General features: G+C 43.7%; 3 protein-coding genes and 4 non-coding genes across 10 annotated transcripts in view; 4 read left to right on the forward strand and 3 right to left on the reverse strand.

The window, feature by feature from the left end:
• Positions 1-314: 314 nt before the first annotated feature.
• On the reverse strand, positions 315-1,622 carry LOC112555837. Its single transcript, XM_025224369.1, has 3 exons — positions 1,471-1,622; positions 1,016-1,112; positions 315-749 (listed from the first exon to the last, which is right to left on the reverse strand). The coding sequence occupies exons 1-3, from the start codon at positions 1,609-1,611 to the stop codon at positions 454-456; spliced, it is 534 nt and encodes a 177-aa protein (XP_025080154.1). The 5' UTR covers positions 1,612-1,622; the 3' UTR covers positions 315-453.
• On the forward strand, positions 1,493-13,296 carry LOC112555836. Its single transcript, XM_025224368.1, has 9 exons — positions 1,493-1,617; positions 8,464-8,829; positions 9,074-9,237; positions 9,525-9,642; positions 9,981-10,083; positions 10,570-10,761; positions 11,386-11,522; positions 11,801-11,918; positions 12,892-13,296. The coding sequence occupies exons 2-9, from the start codon at positions 8,797-8,799 to the stop codon at positions 13,032-13,034; spliced, it is 1,008 nt and encodes a 335-aa protein (XP_025080153.1). The 5' UTR covers positions 1,493-1,617; positions 8,464-8,796; the 3' UTR covers positions 13,035-13,296.
• Positions 13,297-16,020: 2,724 nt separating this feature from the next.
• LOC112555198 overlaps positions 16,021-24,282 on the forward strand; it is a 60,631-nt gene continuing 52,369 nt past the window's right edge. The window contains exons 1-3 of one of the 4 annotated variants that reach the window (XM_025223477.1): positions 16,021-16,339; positions 22,719-22,879; positions 23,636-23,929. In XM_025223477.1, the coding sequence (XP_025079262.1) occupies positions 22,804-22,879; positions 23,636-23,929 (370 nt within the window). In that variant the 5' untranslated portion in view covers positions 16,021-16,339; positions 22,719-22,803. Of the gene's footprint in view, positions 16,340-17,234; positions 18,265-22,718; positions 22,884-23,635; positions 23,930-24,282 lie in introns of those variants that run through there. The other 3 variants (XM_025223476.1, XM_025223471.1, XM_025223480.1) reach the window with 3 other exon arrangements.
• LOC112555995 lies at positions 18,898-19,016 on the reverse strand. Its single transcript, XR_003097590.1, has one exon. It is a non-coding gene; the product is annotated as a 5S ribosomal RNA (ribosomal RNA).
• LOC112555990 lies at positions 19,860-20,029 on the forward strand. The gene has a single exon (XR_003097586.1). It is a non-coding gene; the product is annotated as a U1 spliceosomal RNA (small nuclear RNA).
• LOC112555978 lies at positions 21,289-21,407 on the reverse strand. Its single transcript, XR_003097578.1, has one exon. It is a non-coding gene; the product is annotated as a 5S ribosomal RNA (ribosomal RNA).
• Positions 22,237-22,400, forward strand: LOC112555981. The gene has a single exon (XR_003097579.1). It is a non-coding gene; the product is annotated as a U1 spliceosomal RNA (small nuclear RNA).

The raw sequence follows: 24,282 nt of genomic DNA on the forward strand, positions 1-24,282 counted from the left end.
GTATTTACAACTCACAAATACAAAAATACATGGAACTTCTATACATATATATCTATATACAATTCCCACTATCTCTCTTTAATTCGATTCATTCTGTCTATCTCTCTCTCGGTCTCTCTCTCTCTGTTTGTCTGTCTCTCTGTCTGTCTCTCTCTCTCTCTTCCCTATCACAAGCTTGGCCCAAGCTTGGCTGAATCTTGGGTCCTAATAACCTTTCACTAGTTATTCCTCAACAAGTCACTTCCACATCTTCTACTACTGGCCGTCTGTTGCTAATGGCACCGCCATACTCCCACCTGTGTGCCAGGCTGGGCAGGTGTTTACATCCGGGGCACTCGACGATGCATTCGTTCGCCCTGCTCTGCACATTGGGTCTCTACGACATTTATCACATCTGTGAAGCTGGAAGTCTATGTTTCCTACTTATCTCTATTCTCATCAGTTGTTTTCAGCTTAACCGTGTGAAACCACACAGGTGGCTGTTGAGAGAACTCTCGTGGTGTTCCTGGGCGGGGAGATGGGTGGACATGAATTTCCGCCATTGGTCTCGTGGATGTGATGGTCGCCGGCCATGTCGAAATCTTCAGAAGACGACTCAGGCTCAACCCTCGAGGTAGTTGTCTTCAGTCTCCGAACCCTGACAATGTGATGGTCAGCCACTGGTGTGTCACTGGATGCGGGCAACATGTTGAATGAGGAGATGTCATCTGTCACCTCAACCACGCTGCCTCTGTACCCGAGGTACTTTCCTACAATCAAACAGTAATTATTGTTATTCATTGCTAAAAACAAATCCAGAGCAAAAGTTGTCAGTGAATGTTCACATGCTCTACCAGTGAGCACCGGTGAGCGTGCTTGCACCTTGTGTCTGAGTCTTAATCCATGAAAACTACAGGTAACTGTATGATGAATGTGCTTTGAGTCTCCTTTTTATTTCATTTTCATTGCTGAATGTTACATAACGTGGACATAACGTCGATAACGAATTTTCCTGACTACTCTACACACAGCTTACCTGGAGTCTCAGTAGGGAGGAGCTGTATTCTTCCCGGTGTCTGCAAAATGAAGAGACAAGGATGTCTGCATGACGGAGGGTCACCGGCTAGTTCACACTGCAAGTCACAAGTGTCACATGGTTCAAAGGCGAGAAGTATCAGTAAGCATCACACACACATTTATATATATAATGGAAAGGTATTAGTGTTTTGAGTCACACGTGATAAAGTAACAAATATCTATATCTTCAACAAGTGACAAGAATGTCGTTTATATCTGGAAGCTCTTTTGACAAAAGTAAATAAAATTTCATGGGATAGCCAGTCACGTGTCAGATTTAGGAAGAAGTAGCTCGACAAGGGACATTACCAGATAAAATAGTTTACACTGTCTCAACTTAATTTATGCATCATTCAATTTTATAATAAAATGTCCACGTGTTGTACTCTAACAATCTGTATGACAGTCACTCACCAAGTAAACGTGTGATTCCGTGTTGACAGCCACGTACGTCAGTGTCTTCATGTTCATGAACGTAGCAGCGTACTGACCATCCTCCAGGATGTAGTCCCTCTTCAGGAAACTCGCAGCTGCAAGAGCAGAAATGTGTATCATTGGCAGGTGAATGAACGCACACACACACACACAGACATCAGACAACCTAACACATCTACCTAACTACGCCAACAGGTCAGTGCACGACCAACGGTGTCGTGGACCCGACGTAGGCACGCACTGATTTTTTTTTTTTTTTTTTTTTTTTTGTTCATTGAGATTTTCTGGGCTTGTCTGATAATGATGAAAGACAGCCCAGATACTGTATCGTCTGCGGAGTGAATACTTGTCTTTCTCACCTGTCTTCAAATTTGAGTCAGTTCAGTCATCACCACAAAGCTTTTTGTCATTGTTCTCAATAATGTCCCTGTCATCAACATCATCTGTTTTCTAATCCACGAACTCATGTTTGCCTGGTAGAATGCTTTGTGGACCATTGTCATGATGTGCAGTATTTATATAACCTCTCATTCCACTGTTTTTTTCCCTTGGTAAGAAGTATTTCAAGTGTCTGTAGCAATCCAAATGCTTTTTCTTGGAAGTCAAAAGAGACTTCATCTCAACGACCTCACCCCCAATTTTTTTTCCCTGTTTTCTACTCGTTAATTACCTTAACTAAATTGTCGAGTCCTTTAATTAACTTTTTCTGTTCTCGGTTTAATTTATTTAGTAATTTGCACTCTACGTTTTATTTTCTAATATTAAATCTTTCTTGTAGCACAATACTAGGACAGGTGGGGTGGGAGGTATCGAGGAGACTGTTTACCTGTGTCCTGTAGACTGCTGATGGACTTCATCGTGAGGAAGCCAGTTACACTGACAACCATAAATTCCTTCTCAAACGGCTTTGATTTTCTGAGTAAAACCAGTCGTGGCCTGTTTGTAACGGGAAGCGGCGCGTCATCAGCCCCGTTGCCACAACTTTCAGCACCGACGCGAGTTATCTTCGCTTCTTCACGGTTGTCTGTCAGTTGGTAGGGCGGTCTCAGGTGGAGGTGTCCACCGACCAGAAGTTCTGGTTTCATGTCGTGGTGCTCCTCGTCCTCCTCCCAAGATGTCGTCTTTTTGTGGAAACAGCTGAGAGCAGTGAGGCAGGAGGAGAGGTTGTGAGTCTTCTTTCCTTTCTTGACGACGTCAGCGACGTCAACGTGAACGTCAACGTCAGACGAGCCGCCGGGTCCACGTGAGGCTGACATAGTCGAGTTTGGTGTTCGAGGCGATGAGAGTTTGCAATGTGCCATCAACTTTAAAGTTGAGCTTAGACCAAGTGGTGTATCTTCCATGATTATTCTGATGAAGAACTTGGGCGATGTCTGATTTATATGGAAGGCATCATTGTCTATAATTAGTTCTAGAAAACCGAGATTTGACGTTTCAGAGTAGACAATTCAGTTAAACATTTCCACTGTGACTAAACACTGATAGGCATTCTTTGTTTAATCCTCTTCTACAGTTTCCCACACTGAGTAAACTGATGTCAAAGTACGTAAATCGGTAAATCACTTCGAAAGACATTTTTAGTTTGAATGGTGAGTTCTGTGTTCGCACTTCAACTCCCTCACACGAGATGACGGATGTCCAATGTTTTCAGATGCTCACCACTTTGCGGTGACACTTTACAGTCAAGGGAAAGAACTGCAGGCAAATCGTTATCTCTTTGAAAAACCCTTAGTCCCTCAAAATAGACATGATAGCAAAGCAAAGTTCTTTCTCCTTCTATCTCTTTGTCTGTCTGTCTGTCCGTCCGTCCGTCCGTCCGTCCGTCCGTCCGTCCGTCCGTCCGTCCGTCCGTCCGTCCGTCCGTCCGTCCGTCCGTCCGTTGGTCCGTCCGTCTGTCTAGCTTGATCTCGCTGTCGTTTTATGGTGTTATGTCTAAGCAAACTGCAGAGCCAAGTAATATAAGCTTCAATGCTAAATATCCATTTGAGTTCATGGGGATTTCAATGTTTTGCACCAGACCCTCTTCTTTGCACCAGACCCTCCCTTTCAAATAGTTTGGGGAAAATTATTTCTAAGTTTTACACCAGACCCTCCCTCTTCCGCGACTTTGCGAAAAACCAGGTACCCAAGCTACTTCAATGCCAAACATCGATTTCAGTTCATAGACAAAACCTGCCGATGAAAGATACACAACTGGGTGAGCATGTCATATCTAGAAACCTTCTTTCTTGACACGGTCCCTTTCGAGCACCTTTCGGGACGCCTGCTACATAGCGCCGACCTTGTGCCACGCCTCCCATTGCACCAGGCCCTCCGGGCAGCTGACCCTCCCTAAGCACCTGACCCTCCCCCTGCACCAGGCCCTCCGGGCACCTGACCCTCCCTAGGAACCTGACCCTCCCTAAGCACCTGACCCTCCCCGTGCACCAGGCCCTCCGCGCACCTGACCCTCTTCTTTGCACCAGACCCTCCCATTCAAATGGTTTGGGGAAAATTATTTCAAAGTTTTACACCAGACCCTCCGTCTTCCGCGACTTGCCGAACACCAGGTAACCCTAAGCTTTAAATGCAAAAGTGATTTAGCTTGAGCTAGGATAAGAATTTTTGCACCAGACCCTCACCTCTCTCGTTAAAAAAAAAAGGGGGAAAGTGCTACGGCCTGAGCGGCTAATGGCCTGGTACTGTCGGCTTTGAGGCTCCACTGAAGGACTAGAACTTCATGGGCTAAGATGACATCGGACAAGCAACTCACGCGTTGCACGGGGGACCGACGAACCAATGCAAGTCACCACTGGATACACAGACTTTATTGCCTCCTATTCTTCGCAGAGTCTTTATTTGATGCTACCTTGTAGAGGCTTTTGTAACTGTACTGGGGGGTACAATGCGTGCCTATACGATCGTTTGTATGCTATACCTCTTGATTCACACTCCGAAATTCAAAAGGATCGATAGGCCACGCTTTCACGGTCTGTATTCGTACTGAAAATCAAAATCAAGCGAGCTTTTGCCCTTTTGCTCTACGCGAGGTTTCCGTCCTCGCTGAGCTCGCCTTAGGACACCTGCGTTACCTTTTGACAGATGTACCGCCCCAGGCGAGGTGCCGGCGCGAGCTTAATTCCAGAAGCGATGGGCTTGCGCCTCGCTCTCCGCTCGACTGAATAAGTAAAGAAACGATAAACACCTGCGGATCGCTAGCTGGCATCGTTTATAATCAGAACTACGACAGTATCTGATCGTCTTCGAGCCTCTGACTTTCATTCTTGACCAATGGCAAATGCTTTCGCAGTTGTTCGTCTTGCAATGATCCAAGAAGTTCGCCTCTAACACCGCAATACGGATGCCCACGTCTGTCCCTCTTAATCATTGCCTCGTGTTGCCAAAACCAGCAAAATAGAAGCGAGGTGCTATTCCATTATTCCATGCACCATTATTCAGGCTGACGAGCCTGCTTTGAACACTCTAATTTCTTCAAAGTATGCCTGAGATCCAACTACGAGCTTTTTAATCGCAACAACTTTATTATACGCTATTGGAGATGGAATTACCACGGCTGCTGGCATCAGACTTGCCCTCCAATTGATCCTCGTTAACGGGTTTAAAGTGTACTCATTCCAATTACGGAGCCTCAAAAGAGTTCCGTATTGTTATTTTTCGTCACTACCTCCCCGAGCTGGGAAGTTGCGCGCCTTGGATGTGGTAGCCGTTTCTCATGCTCCCTCTCCGGAATCGAACCCTTATTCCCGTAGTCAACATGGTAGACATGTCACGTACCATTGACATTTGATAAGGCAGACAGGAAAAAGATACTTCGCCGGCTCGAGGCCATGCGATCGGCACAAAGTTATCCAGTCACCAAAGGGGACGGGGCCGAAACCCCGACTGGTTTTGAACTAATAAAAGCGCTCTTTCCTGGCTTTGACACCCGGTCGGAGCTGGTTTGCATGTATTAGCTCTAGAATTGCCACAGTTATCCAAGTAGAAATGGATCATCTAAGGAACCTCGACTGATTTAATGAGCCAATTGCGGGTTCACAATACGAGGGTGTGAAGTTAGACATACATGGCTTAATCTTTGAGACAAGCATATGACTACTGGCAGGATCAACCAGAATGCTCAATGGCTTCACGGAACCGATTCCCACGAACCAGTCGCCGCGAGGCCGCGGGTTCTGCGTCCGTGCGTGCATTTCGTTCGGTAGTAGCGCCGAAGGACGCTTGCTTTTCGCTCTTGCAACCGAATCATCGGTTCAACATTTCCACGTGCTGAGCTTCACCCGATCGACACGGGCGAGCTCTTTCACTCGAGACACAGTCAAGCGTTATTCGATGCGCCGACGCGGCTGGCCGAGAGGAGCAGGAGGACCAACCCCTCTCTCTGCTCAACCAGCCCACGCCTGAGCCGTGGGAAACGCGACAACGACAGCCGCGAATCGCCACCGAGCCAACCCGTACCACACCTTCTTCGGTCCGCGTAGAAACCGGCTCGCGGTAGGACGGGACGCAGACAACGATCACTTTCGACCGAGGGCGTCGCACGCCGAGCGAGCGCTCATTTGCCGATCAAAAATACACAACTGGGTGAGCACTACATGGCTAATAGTAACCTTTCTCTATTGCCATGTTCACTTTCTCGCGCCTTTCGGCACACCTGCTCCCCATATATATAGCGCCGACTTTTACCTTCCCTGCCTTGTGCCACGCCTCCCCTAGCACCAGGCCCTCCGCACCAGGCCCTCCGCACCAGGCCCTCCGCACCAGGCCCTCTGCACCAGGCCCTCCGCACCAGACCCTCCTGTTGGGTATACTTGAACGAAACGAGGTTCCCCTAAGCTTCTAGCATCAAATTGAAGTTACTAATAGCTAGAAGGGTGTTTTCAAAGTGTTGCACCAGACCCTCCGCACCCGACCCTCCCTTTCAGTAAACTTGAAGAAAACGACGTACCCCTAAGCTTCGACTATCAAATAGAAGTTACTAGTGAGTGGAAGTGTGTTTTCAAAGTGTTACACCACCCCTTCCCCTCGAACAAACATTTCAAAGTTTGGCATCAGACCCTCCGCACCAGACCCTCCTGTTCAGCATACTTGAAGGAAACGAAGTACCACTATGCTTCTAGTACAAAATTGAAGTTACTAATGAGTGGAAGTGTGTTTTCAACCCTGAGCGCTCATCTGACCCTCCCTAAGCACCTGACCCTCCCAAGGCACCAGGCCCTCCGCGCACCTGACCCTCCCCCTGCACCAGGCCCTCCGGGCACCTGACCCTCCCTAGGAACCTGACCCTGTCTAAGCACCTGACCCTCCCAAGTCACCAGGCCCTCCGCGCACCTGACCCTCCCCCTGCACCAGGCCCTCCGGGCACCTGACCCTCCCTAGGAACCTGACCCTGTCTAAGCACCTGACCCTCCCAAGTCACCAGGCCCTCCGCGCACCTGACCCTCCCACTGCACAAGGCCCTCCGGGCACCAGACCCTCTTCTTTGCACCAGACCCTCCCATTCAAAAGGTTTGGGGAAAATTATTTCAAAGTTTGACACCAGACCCTCCCTCTTCCGCGACTTGTCGAACACCAGGTAACCCTAAGCTTTAAATGCAAAAGTGGTTTAGCTTGAGCTAAATTTTTTTTTGCACCAGACCCTCCCCTCCTTCGTTAAAAGAAAAAAGTAAAAAAGAGTAAAAGTGCTACTGGTCCACCCGGCGTGAGCTACTATTGACCTGGTCCTGTGGCTTTACCATTGCCACGGCTTTGACACCGCGGAGTGTATCGCAGCCTCCGGAGCATAAAGTTTCTGTACATATTCAGGAGGAGGCACAAAATCATCCATAGTCACCAAGAATGACGGGATCGATACCCGATTGGTTCAGAACTAATAAAAGCGCTCTTTCCTGGCTGTGACACCGGGTCAGAATAGTTGGAAAGTTTAGCTCTACAATTGCCTCAGTTATGCTCCCCATACATATAGTGCCAACCCTAACCTTCCCTGCCTTGTCCCTCGCCCCCTTCCCACCCGTTTAACCGGATGGAGGCTATTTACCGGGTAAACGAGTTGGCTTCTTAACATCGATTTCACTACATGGGGAAATTATTATTTATGTTATATCTTTCTATTTTTTGGTCTTAGTTTTATTCTCATAGTTAGTCTTTAAAGTTTTGTCCCAGGCCCTCCCCTTCTTTTTCTATTTGTTTAATCTTTTATTATTATTTTGTTTTTGTTTCTCGTTGTTATTTTTTCTTTCTTTCAACTGTCCACTCCATCCTCCCCCGCGACACACACGGCGCGATGATATTAGTCTTCGCTGTAGTCGTGTAAGTTTAATGATGTTGCTTGTAATATCCTTACTTTCTCTTTCTCCCCTGTCACATCTCACAAAACTAATGTGTGATAAGTAATCTCCTCCATCACACATGGCCCAATGGTGGGGCATGACGGTCCCTCGTGATGCACTTGAATGAGAGAAGGTACAGAAGAACGAACAGTTCGCATACACTTGTTGCTATATACATGAGCGGGAATTTCAGTTGTGTGTCACGATGGCAGACGACTTCTGTGATTTCAAACATCTACATTCGGTGTGGGCGGTGCCCTGCACTTCCAGTCACACAGACTGAGTTGTGTTGACAAACATCGACCGCCTTCATCGGGTGCGTGGGTGTGTTTATGACAGCAAGTACCCGACTCGTGCAGGGGTCGACTCCTGACCTTTATCTTGGCCTAACACGCAAAAAAAAAAAAAAAAAAAAATCCATCACTTCTTATATATAGAAAAGTATTATATTCTTGATTGCTTCTATCTCTCAGGTAGGGGAAAGACGGGAAAAGTCTCTGCAGTTTCTACAAAAATTCCATTTCTTGGTGAAGTGAAACTATGTGTGAAGCTAAAATGTCTGACAGCGCGTGTTTGCATGTGTGTGAGATTGTGTTATATTGAATTATTCCACATTCTATTTTAATTCAGTTTTTTCATGCTTCAGACGAGGAAGGACAAATACGAAACAAGAGGAAATTTCTTCCCTTCACAAACCGAAACTAAGCTAAAGGGCGGCGACTGGGTTGAACGCACCGCGGAAATCCCCCGCCCTGCTCTCGGGGTCAGCTGCTCACAGGGTTCACTGTCGTCTGCTGAACAAGGGAAGTACGAGCACAGTTTGTGGCTACACGGGGCTGGATCACACCGCCTCGCCGTCCGTGCTGTCAGTCCTCGCCCCAGTCAGCGGTGGTGTTATCGTCACAGTCTACGACAACGACGACGTTGTGCACACACAGAGGAGCAGTGGAAGTGCTTGACAACAACAACCACTGCCATCATGGCGGCACCACTCGGTGTCTACCGTAATGACGTAAGTAAGACACCTTCACCTCTGTTTTGCTCTCGGCAAAAGCCGTTGTAGATGCGACAGTTAGTCCAGCACCACTCACATTGTTTGCTCTCTACAAGAGTCTAGTATCACACACATTGTTAAATGTTTACGTAGATATAAGCTAGAAAGATAAGTGAATAATTTCCTGAGCCAGCTCTTATGTTTCATTATTTACGAGACATGGACGAGAGCTTGTCATTACTTGCGACTCACGTGGTTGCAGAGAACAGAGACGTTCACCCCACGCATCCATCGTGACCCCTCCGAGCTGCTGACCGGTCAGTCGGAGATCAGACTAACTCGACAGGACACAACCGCCAGCTTCTACGTCACAACTTTCAAAGGCGACAGGCATCGGCATTACGTCACTGGAGTGGACAGGTTAAGGTCAGTGAACCCAACCTCGCATTACTCTCGTTCAAATGAAGTGGATGATGACTTCATAATCATCTCTGTCCTCATCCTGACAGTCTGACAGGCCGGATAATTTGATGAAAGTAACACCAGATGTTGTCATCATTACTGGTGTCCTTCTCTCATTCATTTAATTAATCAAGCGAGCAGCTACACCTGTACATATGACCTATTCTTATCTATACAATTTTGACATATTTTTTGTTCATGTTAGCTCATGTATATACTATATCTTACATCTGTAAAATGTCCATTTGCAGCTCCTACATCGAGTGCCAGCTGTGGCTGGTCAACAGTCACAAGGTCTTTCACTGGACACACGAAATGCTGACACACTGGCTGCGGGAACTGGAAGCCTTGGACCAGGAGACAGTCTTGGTTAGTTGCACGATTCTTGCTTATCTTTCAGAAGTTTCAAGTATACTACAATAAGTCTAACTAGAGGCCATGTTCTCGACTTAATTACCAGTTTTGTCTGTAGGCTGGTGCGCATGTCAAGTCTTTAAACGAGTCTACAGTTGCCGGTCTCTAGTGGCAAGTTGAGAATTGAGATCGGACTTAACAAAGTCTACCTACACTTGAGATTCATGATGTAAGACTTATTTTAAGACCTCCCATGAAGCCATCGCTCGGTCTGTCTTGAAATTGTGTGAGTGTGTGTGCACGCGCGTTCGTGCTGTTTATCCATTACTTGGCATGTTTTTGTTTGTGTGTAGACTCTGGTTGCGACTACATACAAGAACAATAAAAGGGTGGACACCTACCTTGAACTTGTCTTCATTCCGATAAATCTGGATGGAAGAGGGGTGGGTAGTCAAGGTAAGAGAAGTGTCTGTGTAGGAAGTCCGAGACCTCCACTACCCCACACTTAGTGATTATCACGAACCAGTCGTGTCCATAACAACAATCTCACAATTAATCTTCTTATCAGCGCTTTTAACAGAGGAAAGAAAAGCTCATAGCCTAGCTGGGCAAAGCATAGAAGGGTTGCTATAGTAACTACTGACTAGTTCAGATGCAAAAAGCGACAGTGTTTACAGGTGGCGCAAATATGAGAGAAGTGGCACGAGTTGATTGGTTAACTGACTGTCTTCCTCCCCTCTTCTCTCTCTCCACCTTGCTTTATGTTCATGTTGTTTTCTGTTTCCATTTATCTGTGTGATTGACATTTTTGTTTTAATCACAGAAAAAAAAGAGTAGTAACAGTAGTGGTGGAGGTGGTGGTAACAGTAGTGGGGTGGTGGTAACAGTAGAATAATTTTCTGATAAAGTGTTCTTGCTCACAGTTATATATTTCGTCAACAGTGAAACACGGTTACGAGATTCTGATCCGTGCGATACAGAAGCAAACAGTGATCATCAAGGTGACCAACGTCAGCTTCCAAGGACCTGCTCAACAAATAAGGATTCGACACGGCGCCCAGTTCGGTCATTTTCTGCGAGCAGAATCCAACTGCCAGTCGTTGAGCATGACCTACGATGCCAGCGGCTGTGAACGTGAGTGTTTACTTGTTCTTTTTCTGTATGTGACATCTGTTTATAGGGCTGGCTGCCTTGCTGTGATGTAGTCTTAGTTGCTGATGGTGTCAAACACAATACCTCCTAGTAATTTTGTGTATATCAGATATTTGCGAAGAGATGTGATATCATAGCACAACCGTACTCTTTCATTCTTTATTTTTTTCTACGTTTCTGTTTTTCTCTCTACTTGTCTATCTGTCGGTGTCGGTGTTTATTTGACTTTGGGTTTTTTTTTTCTTTTTTTAATTTACTTGGGTTTTTTTTTTTGTGTCTCTTTTCTACTTCCGCTAAGTAGCACTGCAGCAGATAGCCTCATAACCCTTTCACTCGTATCATCGCACTTCCGTCTTGAGACTGTCTTCACATGTACTTGACGAAGTTTGTCGATAACCCTCCATGCACCTTCATGTGGAATGATGTTAGGACAGAAGATATTTAGAGTTAACGATCTGTGACTGGCATTCACCTCTGACCACACTTTTCGCCATATCAGTCATTATCTGTAGTGTTGGTACTTGTGGCCAAACCGTTTGATACAAAGATATGTCTGTGAGAAAACATCAAAGACCCAAGACTAACTGTGACTGACTGTTGTCTCAGATGTCTTCACGTGCTACAAGTTCGTGGGCGACGATGACACCCTGGACCGCGTGGTGTTCCTGTGCGTGCTCCAGGTGTACGGAAAGAGTCAGTTCATCGTGCCCAGCCCCACCTCCAGTCGCCTGACCACCTTACAGGTGCGTGTCGCCGTCGTGCACGAGCTTATCTCCTCCCACGGCGGGGTGGGTTGAGAAAAATGTTTGCTGCTTTTTTTTCATTTTTTAAAAGTTGTGAAAGTGGATCAGTGTCTAAAGCAGAATATTAAGTCGGGCACCTCGTATCGGTAGGGGATGGAGGGGGAGAGAGAAGTACATAGAAACCTACGAGAAACAAACAAACAAACAAACAAACCTGGTTCCACTATCATTAGTAATTATATTACAAACTATTCATCTTGACTGTTTCTCGTCACCAGAGCAGCGCCCTGGACACCAGCATTGACAGCCTGAAGGAGGCTGACCCGAGGTTTTTCGCCATGGTCACATCAGGACAGGGGGAGGAGACCTACTTCCTCAGGCCGCTCATGTTCCAAAGTAGGTCCCGCGCTTTACTCTTCCTGTCGTTATCTTTCCTTCTTCTTTATCTCCTTGCACACCCTTTTTCCTGTGACACCTGCTTACAGGAAGTTCTGTTATCTTTCTGTCTTTCCCTCCTATTTTTTCACACCTCTTCACACCTCTCTCTCCAATTAACAAATAAATCACACACACACACACACACTAGTTCTAATACTTGCAACATTTATTATTCATATAAAGCACGACTCAAACTGAAGTGGTCATAGCTTGTAAAAAGCAGTGTTGGATGCAGGGTTAGTCGAGTGTTGAAGCTCGTTAAGGAAGGAAGTTTATTACAGTCAATATTGTCATTACCGTATCGCGCCCACGTGCGCACGCGCGTGTGTCTGCGTCAGAACATGGCGATCAGTGAAGTCGCCTCACGTCCTCCACAATTGAAGGAAAATGCGTTTAGTGCAGTGATCACAGGAAGTTCATGGTTAATGCTCTGAACGCTTGACCTTTAGTGTGCCAACGGACATTTGGCAGAATGAACCCTTGCCGGTTTCGATGTGATCACAGTTGTCAGCTTGACTGCCTCCCTGTTTGTGGTCTTACACTGTGTCGACTGTGGAGACTGTATTGACTGTGGACACTGTGTTGACTGTGGACACTGTGTTGATAGTGTTGACTGTGGACACTGTGTTGACTGTGGACACTGTGTTGATAGTGTTGACACTGTGTTGATAGTGTGGACACTGTGTTGACTGTGGACACTGTGTTGACTGTGGACACTGTTGACTGTGGACACTGTTGACTGTGGTCACTGTGTTGATAGTGTGGACACTGTGTTGACTGTGGACACTGTTGACTGTGGTCACTGTGTTGATAGTGTGGACACTGTGTTGACTGTGGACACTGTGTTGACTGTGGACACTGTTGACTGTGGACACTGTTGACTGTGGTCACTGTGTTGATAGTGTGGAAACATTATTATTTCTGTCCTCAGATTACTTTATTTACTACGATGCGGTGGACGGATTGAAGCTGAAGCTCTGTGACCCTCCGCCCTACGACGAGAAATTTCTGGAAAATGTCAGCAACTTCACATTCGAGTTTCTGCAGGCGCCTGCCAGCGACCTGCAGCGATAGATGACACCAGCAGCGATAGATGACACCAGCAACGATAGATGACACCAGCAGCGATAGATGACACCAGCAGTGATAGATGACACCAGCCAGTGACATCCAGCGATCGATGACACCACGCAGTCGGATGCTGGCTCCAGGGGAGGAAACACGTCATTCTATTGACTGTACATTTTCTTTGTCAATAGACCGTGTCTGTAAATAGTGTAAATATAGGATTGCACGCCTTGCTGATTATCAGGGGCTCAATAAATGTCAAAAGAAATTGTCGTCTTTGCGTCTTTTCGGGGTTTGAAAGAACACCGACACGGAATTTCTCTTTTAGAAATATTTGAGTGCCGACGAAAGGAAAGATCACAATTTTGGGTTATACTGCTTCATGGTCAGCATTATCACTTTTTTCTACATTTTTTATGATTTTGAGACACTTGTTCACTGTATAACCTGCAGTCAATAAAAGTTTTAAGAATTAGGCTATCTGTGAAGGTAAGGATGTGAGTAACACTTGTTAGAACCTACCAGACCCACTGTAGGACCAGTTGCAGGAATTACGATTAGTACGAGAAACACACAGTTTATGGGAATACCTCAAAAGGCCGATTTTCAAGCAAGAACCAGTTTCTCAAAGTCATTTCTGGTTTCATGTGTTTTCCGTTCACCCATTAGCTTATGGCATTAGTCATCACAAAACGTACTTTCTATACATATTTGTGCAAGAAAGTCGGTTAAGTGTCTAGCTAAGAGAAAAACAAAAGTTCATTAGAACGACTTCTCTCTCTCTCAGAGTTTGATTGCCCCGTAGCCCTTGGATAATCAGTGTCAGTCTCTGTCTCTTAAACACACACACACACGAACAAGCAAGCACATGCTGGGACAATACTCAACAAGCTGGGGTCCGATGCATAACACGCCGCTAGGTGCAAACTAGTTGACAATCTGCTAAGTTGATAATGTGGTGCAGCTAGCACCTAGAAAGATGCAAAGGGTTAAAAAGAAACTAAAAAAATGTCACCAAGAAGGTTTTGTACATGAAATTACTGAACTGAAATTATTAAAATCGTCGCCTTTGAATTTCCCTAAAGTAAAAGAGAAAAATTCCGGATATCCTATTACTGACGCGCGCATCTCAAGCACAAGCCACTCGTCACGAACCTTGGGGAGCAGGATGCTCTCTGCAGTCGGAAGTTGGGGTCACTTCTCTTGACCTTACATGATCAGCGACGCGTGGGTAACCATGTATTTTTAGGATCATGCTTTTGTTGTCATGGTAACAGTTATTGTTGAAGCTCTTACACCCGGTAAGCTGCAGCACATCATCGCCTCCCTACCGCGCTTTCATCCGAATCTTGTTGACACTGAACAGCGCTCACCATGTTGTGTACAAAGGCGACAGCATTAGTGTACCCGCCTACACCACACTTGACATGTATTTATATCTTGACAACTATTTATATCTTGACAAGTTTCTTAACTGTATACGATCCATAGAATGATTGTAATATTGTCATACCGCTCTATATTCCATTAAGAACATAACAGCAACTAAACATGTTTCGCCAACACACACAGATATTCACACACATGCAATTCACAGAACGCACAATCAAACATAGTGAAAATTACTCAGAGCATCAACTTTAAATATGTTGTGTAATTTCAGTGTGAATACATCCAATATTTGCAAAAATGAAATGGCAGACTAGCATTTTCTAGTTATAAATGTGTGATTCTACAAACTTACATTTCAGTGGAAAAAAGAGCGCCCCCAGTATCATGGGGTTCTTTTGATAACACTAAATAAATCTCTTTCAGATAAATCAAGCAAACCTGACTAATTCTGAGTATAAATTCAAGATAAAGATACTCTAAATAAATGAGGTTTAATATGGGTTTGGGTCAGCCAGGTCAATCTCCAGCTCAGTTTGAATTGCTTTCAGAAAAGATTAAAGCACACCTGTTTCATCAATACACACAATCGTGGTTTCTGGAATAGACAATTATTTTTCATAATTAGATATTTACAGAAAGTCATTTTATTCAAAAGATCTGTTTCTCTTCTATCTTACATCCAAGTAATATCTTTTACGAAGTTCAAAAAAAAAAAAAAACAACCAAAAAACAAATACGATCCTGCCTATACTAAAGAAAGGTCCAAATAATGTGCCAAAATATACACTGGCTCCAAATTTAACTGGAATAATCCGAAATCAATCAAGTTTTAATGATGACTCAGAAATACTAGATAGGTTATCAAGCTGACTAAAAATTAAAATAAAGAAAGATCAGATTTTGTTGCAATTCTGTGCGCACAGACTATCTAATGACAATAATATTATCTGCATTTACTCTACATATCTTGTACTCATTTAGTACATTTTATTGTGGTTTTCGTTTTTGGGGATCATGCAATTTAATCGAGGTAATGAAAACTAGAACGCGAGAGAACCAAGGGAGAGTAACAGGATTGAATTCCTACTCTTACGTTGTACATGCTTACCTCCCTTGGGAAGCCTGCACTAGCCTGTGGCTTAGGCCACGTTTATCTCAGTTCCGTGAATATGCTGTTGAGGGATAAAACAAACTGTAAGAATGGGTGGAAACAGTCTGCAGTGCAGAGTAAGAACAAGAAGGCAGGTTGTGGGTGGGCGGATAGGGAGGAGGAGCTTACGACAGACCCCACCAATCCTCCAACTAGTGACTGTGATCTCGCACCTTCTGATGCACCTGACTACCCTGCCTCCTCTTGTGACATTTAATATTGAATAAAAACACCATCGATAGGTCACATGCAGGTTTCTGTTTCCAGTACAAGTACGAAAAGATGATACGAACATAAGACATATAAACACAGGCAAACAGTAACATGACTATGTACCCACGCAGGTACATTCACTCATAAACGGGTATTCGTGTTGAAAAACTGCAGTTACAGTTCTCACAAGCTTCCGTAAGTTCCATTCACTCTCTTTCACACACACACAAACTACACCACTTAGTGGCAGGTAGTGTACTTGTTTGATGTTCTGTGATTTTTCTGCTGCGGTTTTCCCTCAGTGACAGTCCACGTCTACCCTGACGGGTCAAATCTAGGAAAACTTTCGAAGTAATTCGAAATTATCCAAGATTTTATCTCCCTTTATTGCTTCAACTAGTCTAAGAAATAGATAGTAAGGTAAATAATTCACTTCAAGTGATAAAGCTCCCTTTTTCTTTACCGCCCACATTAGAGTTGATCGAGGAACAGCTGAGACGTTGTCGGTCGGACTGATGACCTCTGACCTGTACAGTGGCAGACAAAAGCAAGAGAGGTAACCGTAATGCCAATGGCGCGAAGATTGCAGTTGTCTAAACTTTTCTCGTTTTACATTAAGTTGAGAATTTTAAACACACGCTTGTTGCCAAACATTTTCAGTAAACTAGCAAAATTTATTTTGTAATGAACTTTGTTCACCACTGAAGAAATTTGTACTGAGTAAATAGGTGGGGAACAAGAAAAAAATAAAAAATCTCTTAGATCACCACTGAATAGCGCACAAATAGTTTGGGGTAGGTGTGTCACACGACCATATCTTAACACGGGAGGCACCTTGTACATCAAGGTAGAAGCCTCACAAGTGCAGTTTATGTGTGTAATTTACGCACACGGGGACTGCCTTCGCGCTATCCCCACCAAAACAAGTCAATATCATGTGAGAATGGTTCAATTTCATCATAGGTAACCTTACACTTATCTTAAATATGTCTGTATGGAAGTTAAATGTGTCAGCTGTGCTATATATATATTTATATGGCCTATTCATTATTTACTACACATATCTACACTTTCTTCATTCGTCCACCGCCGCAATCCAATCAGTAAACACGTGTACAGTCGTCTGTTATCATCAATGTCAACCAAACGCTGCAACATTTGTATTTCTTACCACCAGTCCTCGTTCAACGGGTTCAAGTCGTTGCCGTTAGGTTACCACGCTGACACTAGGACTGTGAATACCCTTAGCCTTGTAAGCATGCAAGATAGTTGTCGAAGTGTGTGAATACTAGTGAATAAACTATCTAGCGCAAATTCTCACATTCTTTTTTCGAATTTCAAGAATTGTTTATTTTTTTTTCCAGAAGACTGCTGTGTCGACTTTCATCAGCGTCGGGATAGGACAGACAAGCAGAGAGGGTTTCTCGCTTTTCTTTCTTTATGTGTATGTTAGCCTCTATTTGTATGTGCATGTTGATGTTTGTAAGCCTCTATTTCCAGAATGAAAAGACGACGTATCACTCAGATTGTGGGAAGTAGTATCTTTCGCTCAGGTATTACACAAATGAGATGTTGCACCCACCCACCACTCCACTAGAGCATTACAACAGCACAATGATATGTATTTCTGGAGAGACACCTAGGGACAAGGGACTTATATTGTACCTGAATGACAGAGGGGATGACACTTATAGAGGCTAGTGCACATGGAAAGACGGACAGAATAAGTGTTAATCTGAGAATCAATTCAGCACAGTCGACATTGAAAGGAAACACGTTGACATGTCATGTGAACATATAACCTGTAACCATGTCAATATGTATATAGTAACATAAGCAAGCTGTTCAGTCTGCGTTGCCCTCCTGAATTGCACAGGCTGCGTGAACAATGGTGAACCTCGGACACAAGCATTCGTGATGGCGACTGTTTATTTACTGTGATGAGTAAGTAACCAGGTCACACGCTCCATCGCCTGCAGTATTTGTGAATATTCAACGGCGTGTGAACATAGTGTATATCTTCTTTCCGACATGTACACATATGGCTACAAGTGCCCCTTGTCTTTGCTACAAGGATATCCGGCTTCTTCCTGGTGGCGTCCTGACACGTTCACATTACACAATGCACCACCGTGTGCACCCGCTCCCCCATCCCATCATCTTCCTTTCACTCCTCCCCTGAAGGTCGGCGGTGGTAATAACAACCAGTATACTAAGTTGCTTCGGTGGTCATCACTGTACTGACCTGCATGTACTGCCGTCAGGAGTATGAGTTGAACTCCGGACACCCGCATTACTACAACGCAACACTGGTGAACCTTGACATTGCGACAAGTAGTCTGTCACAGTCGCTGGAGAGAAAGTTGTAAATGATATTTAGCGATAATAACCTTTTGAAAACAGCCGAGCCACTTGAATTTCCTGGAGTCGTTTGAAGGATGTCGGCGTGTATGCAGTCCTACTCACAACTCGCAGGCTACTGTAAGTACACGATTTCACGTGGCTTTCCTCTACAACCGTTATCGTGTATTAACACTTACTAAGCCTTACTCAATATAGGTGTCTACTCATTTAAGAGGCCAGCAATCCGCTTACCATAATTTACCTACGCTTACTGTCAGTAAAGTCTCACAACAGTTTGACTAAATATAACAATGGTTTGTAAGGCTACAGATATTAAAATCGCTCAAAAGTTAACAAAACATTCCTGTAAAAGCAGCAGCCATTATCGTCGCTCAGCAACCTGTTTCATGTAACGTGTACCAAACAATACAAGACCTCTTGTCAAAACTGAAACCTCTAGTCTAGACTATGGTGTGACATCGCATAATACAGGTTGTTGCACGATGGTCGAGTGGCAAGCAAGTGATCGAACACAGAAACACAGTTGTATGGTTGAGGATAGATAACGTGACACTGACACAGTAAAGACGAAGACAAGCACGGCTTAAAAGCAGCAGATAAAAGGTTGCTAAAACAGGATGTGTACTAGAGAGAAAAGTTTCCGTGTCATCAATCCCTAAAATCGAAATATGCTTGGAATGAAGATGGAGGTTGCCACATGTTAAAGTTTACCACACTAGACAGAAGCTATTAAAAAAAAAATAAAAGTTTTGCCTACAGCACCCGGTGTTCCCAGGCGGTCACCCATCCAAGTACTAACCGGGCCCGACGTTGCTTAACTTCGGTGATCGGACGAGAACCGGTGTGTTCAACGTGGTATGGCCGTAGACGAGGAGTGTGTGTTGTGTGTTTAGAAAGCTTTATTAAATAAGCATCCCCTACCTGACGGGGAGCGAGTATTTTAAGTGTGCCTACAAACTCACGCAAATTCCATTATCATTAACACCAGTTTTTTTAAGAAAGAACAAAAAGCAGAGCAACAGAAAAAAAACATTAAACGATACAATGCACAAACATGACCGTTGTGCCAAACCCAGTGTGCAAAATATGTCTCTCTCTCTCACACACACACACAAACTTCACCGTACTTAGTGGCAGGTAGTGTACTTGTTAGATGTTCTGTCATTTTTCTGCTGTGGTTTTCCCTCAGTGACAGTCCACGTCTACCCGGTATGGGTCAAATCTTGGAAAACTTTTGAAGTAATTCGAAATTGTCTAATAGTTTATCTCCCTTTATTGCTTCAACTAGTCTAAGAAATAGATAGTAAGGTAAATAATTCACTTCAAGTGATAAAGCTCCCTTTTTCTTTACCGACCACATTAGAGTTGATCGAGGAACAGCTGAGATGTTGTCAGTCGTACTGCTGACCTCTGACCTGTACAGTGTCAGACAAAAAGCAAGAGAGGTAACCGCAATGCCAATGGCGCGAAGATTGCAGTTGTCTAAACTTTTGTCGGTTACCTTAATTTGAGAATTTTAAACACACTCTTGTTGCTTAACATTTTAAATAAAATGACAAATTTTATTTTGTAATGCACTTTATTTACAATGGAAGAAATTTATATTATTTGAGTAAATAAATGGAAAAAAAGCTATAAATAAAATTCTCTGAGATCACCACAGAATAGCGCACAAATAGTTTGGGGTGCCCTTTCACACGAACAGTTCGATCATACTTACCTGGCACGGGAGGCACCTTGATCATCAAGGAGGTCCTCCCAGGGCAGGGTTAATCTCCCCGCCGTCGTCCCCATAAGCCCCTGCGGCGTCTCGTCGTCTGTGGTACCACGTTCTTTTATCTTAGCCAAAAGGCTAAACTGCAAAGTGTAGTATCTGTTCTTCGATTTTTCAGTCAGTTTTTGCGATATCGTGGCCTTTTAAGGCCGGATACACCTGAGTAGGTGGTAGAGAGTCGACTCCACGACAGCAAGAGGAGTCAGCCACACAGCAGCGCCCCAGTCAGGGCTCCTTGTCTCAGCACTGATATTTTCCAGACATGCCTTCCTTGTACTCACAGATCGTCACCGGCGGCAACGACACCACCTCAGCAACAAGACCACCAGGCGGCTTCATCCCTCTCTCGGAGGTGGGAGTAGTTTCCTTCACCCTCGAAGATGGAGACTGAGATGAACTCCTAAAAAGATCAACCGCTCCCCCATCCCATCCTCTTCCTTTCACTCCTCCCCTGAAGGTCGGCGGTGGCGATAACAACCAGTACTATTGCCTCGATGGTCATCACTGTACTGACCTGCATGTACTGCTGTCAGGAGTATGAGTTGAACTCCGGACACACGCACTACTATAGTGCGCAACACTGGTGAACCTTGACATTTGCGACAAGTAGTCTGTCGCGTTCGCTGGAGAGAAAGTTGTAAATGATATTTAGCGATAATAACCTTTTGAAAACAGCCGAGCCACTTGAATTTCCTGGAGTCGTTTGAAGGAAGTCGGCGTGCAGGCATTCTTACTCACAACTCGAAGGCTACTGTAAGTACACGATTTCATGTGGCTTTCCTCTACAACCGTTATCGTGTATTAACACTTACTAAGCCTTACTCAATATAGGTGTCTACTCATTTAAGAGGCCAGCAATCCGCTTACCTGAATTTACCTACGCTTACTGTCAGTAAAGTCTCCCAACAGTTTGACTAAATATAACAATGGTTTGTAAGGCTACAGATATTAAAATCGCTCAAAAGTTAACAAAACATTCCTGTAAAAGCAGCAGCCATTATCGTCGCTCATCAACCTGTTTCATGTAACGTGTACCAAACAATACAAGACCTCTTGTCAAAACTGAAACCTCTAGTCTAGACTATGGTGTGAAGTCGCATAATACAGGTTGTTGCACGATGGTTGAGTGGCAAGCAAGTGATCGAACACAGAAACACAGTTGAGGATAGATACACTGACACAGTAAAGACGAAGACAAGCACGGCTTAAAAGCAGCAGATAAAAGGTTGCTAAAACAGGATGTGTACTAGAGAGAAAAGTTTCCGTGTCCTCAATCCGTAATATCGAAATATGCTTGGAATGAAGATGGAGGTTGCCCCGTGTTAAAGTACACTAAAGAGAATCTATTAAAAAAAAAAGAAAAAGTTCGCCTACAGCACCCGGTGTTCCCAGGCGGTCACCCATCCAAGTACTAACCGGGCTTGACGTTGCTTAACTTCGGTGATCGGACGAGAACCGGTGTGTTCAACGTGGTATGGCCGTAGGCCAAAGCCCCGTGTTTAGGAAGCTTTATTAAATAAACATACCTTACCTGATAGGGCAGCGAGTTTAAGTCTGCCTACGAAAATCATATACACAAATTTCATTATCATTAACAACATCTTTTTAAGAAAGAATAAAAGACAGAGCAAAGGGAAAAAATAAAGTTAAACGATACAATTAATGCACAAACATGACCGTTGTGTCAAACCCGATGTGAAAAATATATATATCTCACACACACTCACAAAATACACCCCGTAGTGGTAGGTAGTGTACTTGTTTGATGTTCTGTCATTTATCTGCTGTTGTTTTCCCTCAGTGACAGTCCACGTCTACCCGGTACGGGTCAAATCTAGGAAAACGTTTGAAGTAATTTGAAATTGTCTAATATTTTATCTCCCTTTATTGCTTCAACTAGTCTAAGAAATAGATAGTAAGATAAATAATTCACTTCAAGTGAAAAACCTTCCTTTTTCTTAACCGCACACATTAGAGTTGAAGAACAGCTGAGACGTTGTCTGTCGTACTGCTGACCTCTGACCTGTACAGACAAAGGCAAGAGAGGTAACCGTAATGCCAATGGCTCGAAGATTGCAGTTGTCTAAACTTTTGTCGTTTTACCTTAATTTGAGAATTTTAAACACACGCTTGTTGTCAAATATTTTAAATAAAATGACAAAATTTTGTTTATAATGTACTTTGTTTTCAATTGAAGAAATATATACTATCTGAGTAATAAGATAGGAAAAAAACTATAAATAAAAATCTCTTAGATCACCAAAGAAAAGCGCACAAATAGTTTGGGCTGGTCGTGTCACACGTTAGTATCAAGCATACTTACCTGGCACGGGAGGCACCTTGATCATCAAGGAGGTCCTCCCAGGGCGAGGCCTGCCCATTGCACCTAGGGCGGGTTGACCCCTGCGATCACCCCAAATGTGGGTGACTCGAGTGCGTAATTTATGCGTAAGGGGGACTGCGTTCGCGCTATCCCCTGCAAAAACAATTCAATGTCATGTGAAAATCTAGAGCTATTAATAAAGATTTTAAATATATATTTTGCGGGCACTGCTTAAATGTTCACGGGCGAGTCCAGAGATAGGTACCTGTACCTGGATATGCAATGAACTTGTGTAAAGATTTTAAGCCATGAAACTCTTGAGATATTCCTCGAAGGGATCCCACAATAAATACGAGTTGATATAAGTACCACTTTTGTCCGCATTTCCTTTCCGCTCTTTTGATGTCATATCTTATTATAATATTAGTTGAGTAATAATAATAATGTGAACTGCTGTTTTGTGACCATCTCAAGATGGAAACTGGAGAGACCATGGATTTCTGCAAGCTACAGTTGTGTTCAACAATTTTTGTTGTCCTCCTACTGACATGGCTGCCAGATGCAACTGCTGCTGACGATCCTTTTAGATGTCATGAACAAGGACCATGCAGTCAAAACTGGCCAGGTATGGCCATGTGCGTATGTGTGTTTTGATTTACTTTATGGAAACTGATGATGAAGATTGGCAGTGATTAGGGTTTGGGGTAGGTTAGTGTTATTTTAAAAGTTAGTTTAGGTTAGTATTAGATTAGTGCGAAGGTTAAGGTCTTTGAGAGCATCTTAATTGTGTTGGATCAGAGACATACTTCCATGTCGGGGTTTTGATGAAAAGAAAAAAGAATGTTATTGAGGTCTGTGGGAGGGAAGTGGTTCTGTGCTGAAACCAAGGGACTATGCCACTTTATGCTATTTTCTCTGGTAATTTTGTAAAAGATTTACAACCAAGGTTTTCATAAACCAGGGGTTTCAGTAAACAGGAACTATCTAGCAGGTTCGTGAATGTATCCACAGTTTCAAGGAAATATGTACTAATATGTGTGTGAATGAGTGTGTGTTTGCAAGATAGACAGTGTGTGTGCGATTGCAGAACAGCTCAGTATACTGTGCCAGTATATTTATGGCATAACCAGAATGAAATTTTTTAAGAGAAATGTTAAAGACTACTTTCTCAAAAGTAAACTACTTTGACAGCCACCTCACCACAAAGTCAGATTGCCCTTAGTTTGAAATCACAGAGAAGAATGTAACTTGGCTTTTCTTATTCTAGCATTCTAACAAAAAAAGAATTTTAAAATACTTGACAATGTCCAGCGTAATAGTCTCTGTGGGGAAAAAGATAATATTCACTTAACAGAAATTTTCACGACAATGTGTTATACTCTGATTTGCAGGTCCCGGATCAATGGATATGAATAACAATGAAAACCTGACTTTTGAAGACTTCCACGGTCGGATGGGTGCACTATGGCACTGTGCTGAAAATTTTACAACTTTTAAATGGTATAAGTTGATAAACAATACTCATGTGCCATTTCCATGGGGACGAGAAAGCGGACTTGAACTTTGTGACAGCAATCAGACCATCATTATAAGAAGTCTGCAGATGAGGGATACAGGAACCTACATATATAAAGCTAGCAATGGAACAGCAGATGTGTGGGGATTTATCAACTATGAGGTTGCCTGTACATATTTTTTTAACTTATTATTTGTTGTCAGAAAATAAATCAGAAAAAGGTTGGCTTCTTGCTGACAATAAATCTTAGCATTACAAATTTATATTTTACTTTTTTTAAATCATCATAAATTTCCGAAGAATTTATATTTTCTGAGTCACTTTTCAAATCCTGAGGCCAATATTTCCAGTGTGTATGTGCATGTGATAGGATTGTGCATCTAGTTTATTGACATACTGCATCATGAACTTGCAACGTGCGCAACTTATGACAGGCAACCTGGAAGGAGTCAACTGATCACGAAGGAAAACAGAGCAGTACATCACCCTGGGAGCTCAGAAAACGCTTCACTGTGCAGCATA

This window comes from Pomacea canaliculata, linkage group LG14, assembly GCF_003073045.1.
Source record: "Pomacea canaliculata isolate SZHN2017 linkage group LG14, ASM307304v1, whole genome shotgun sequence".
NCBI lineage: Eukaryota > Metazoa > Mollusca > Gastropoda > Architaenioglossa > Ampullariidae > Pomacea > Pomacea canaliculata.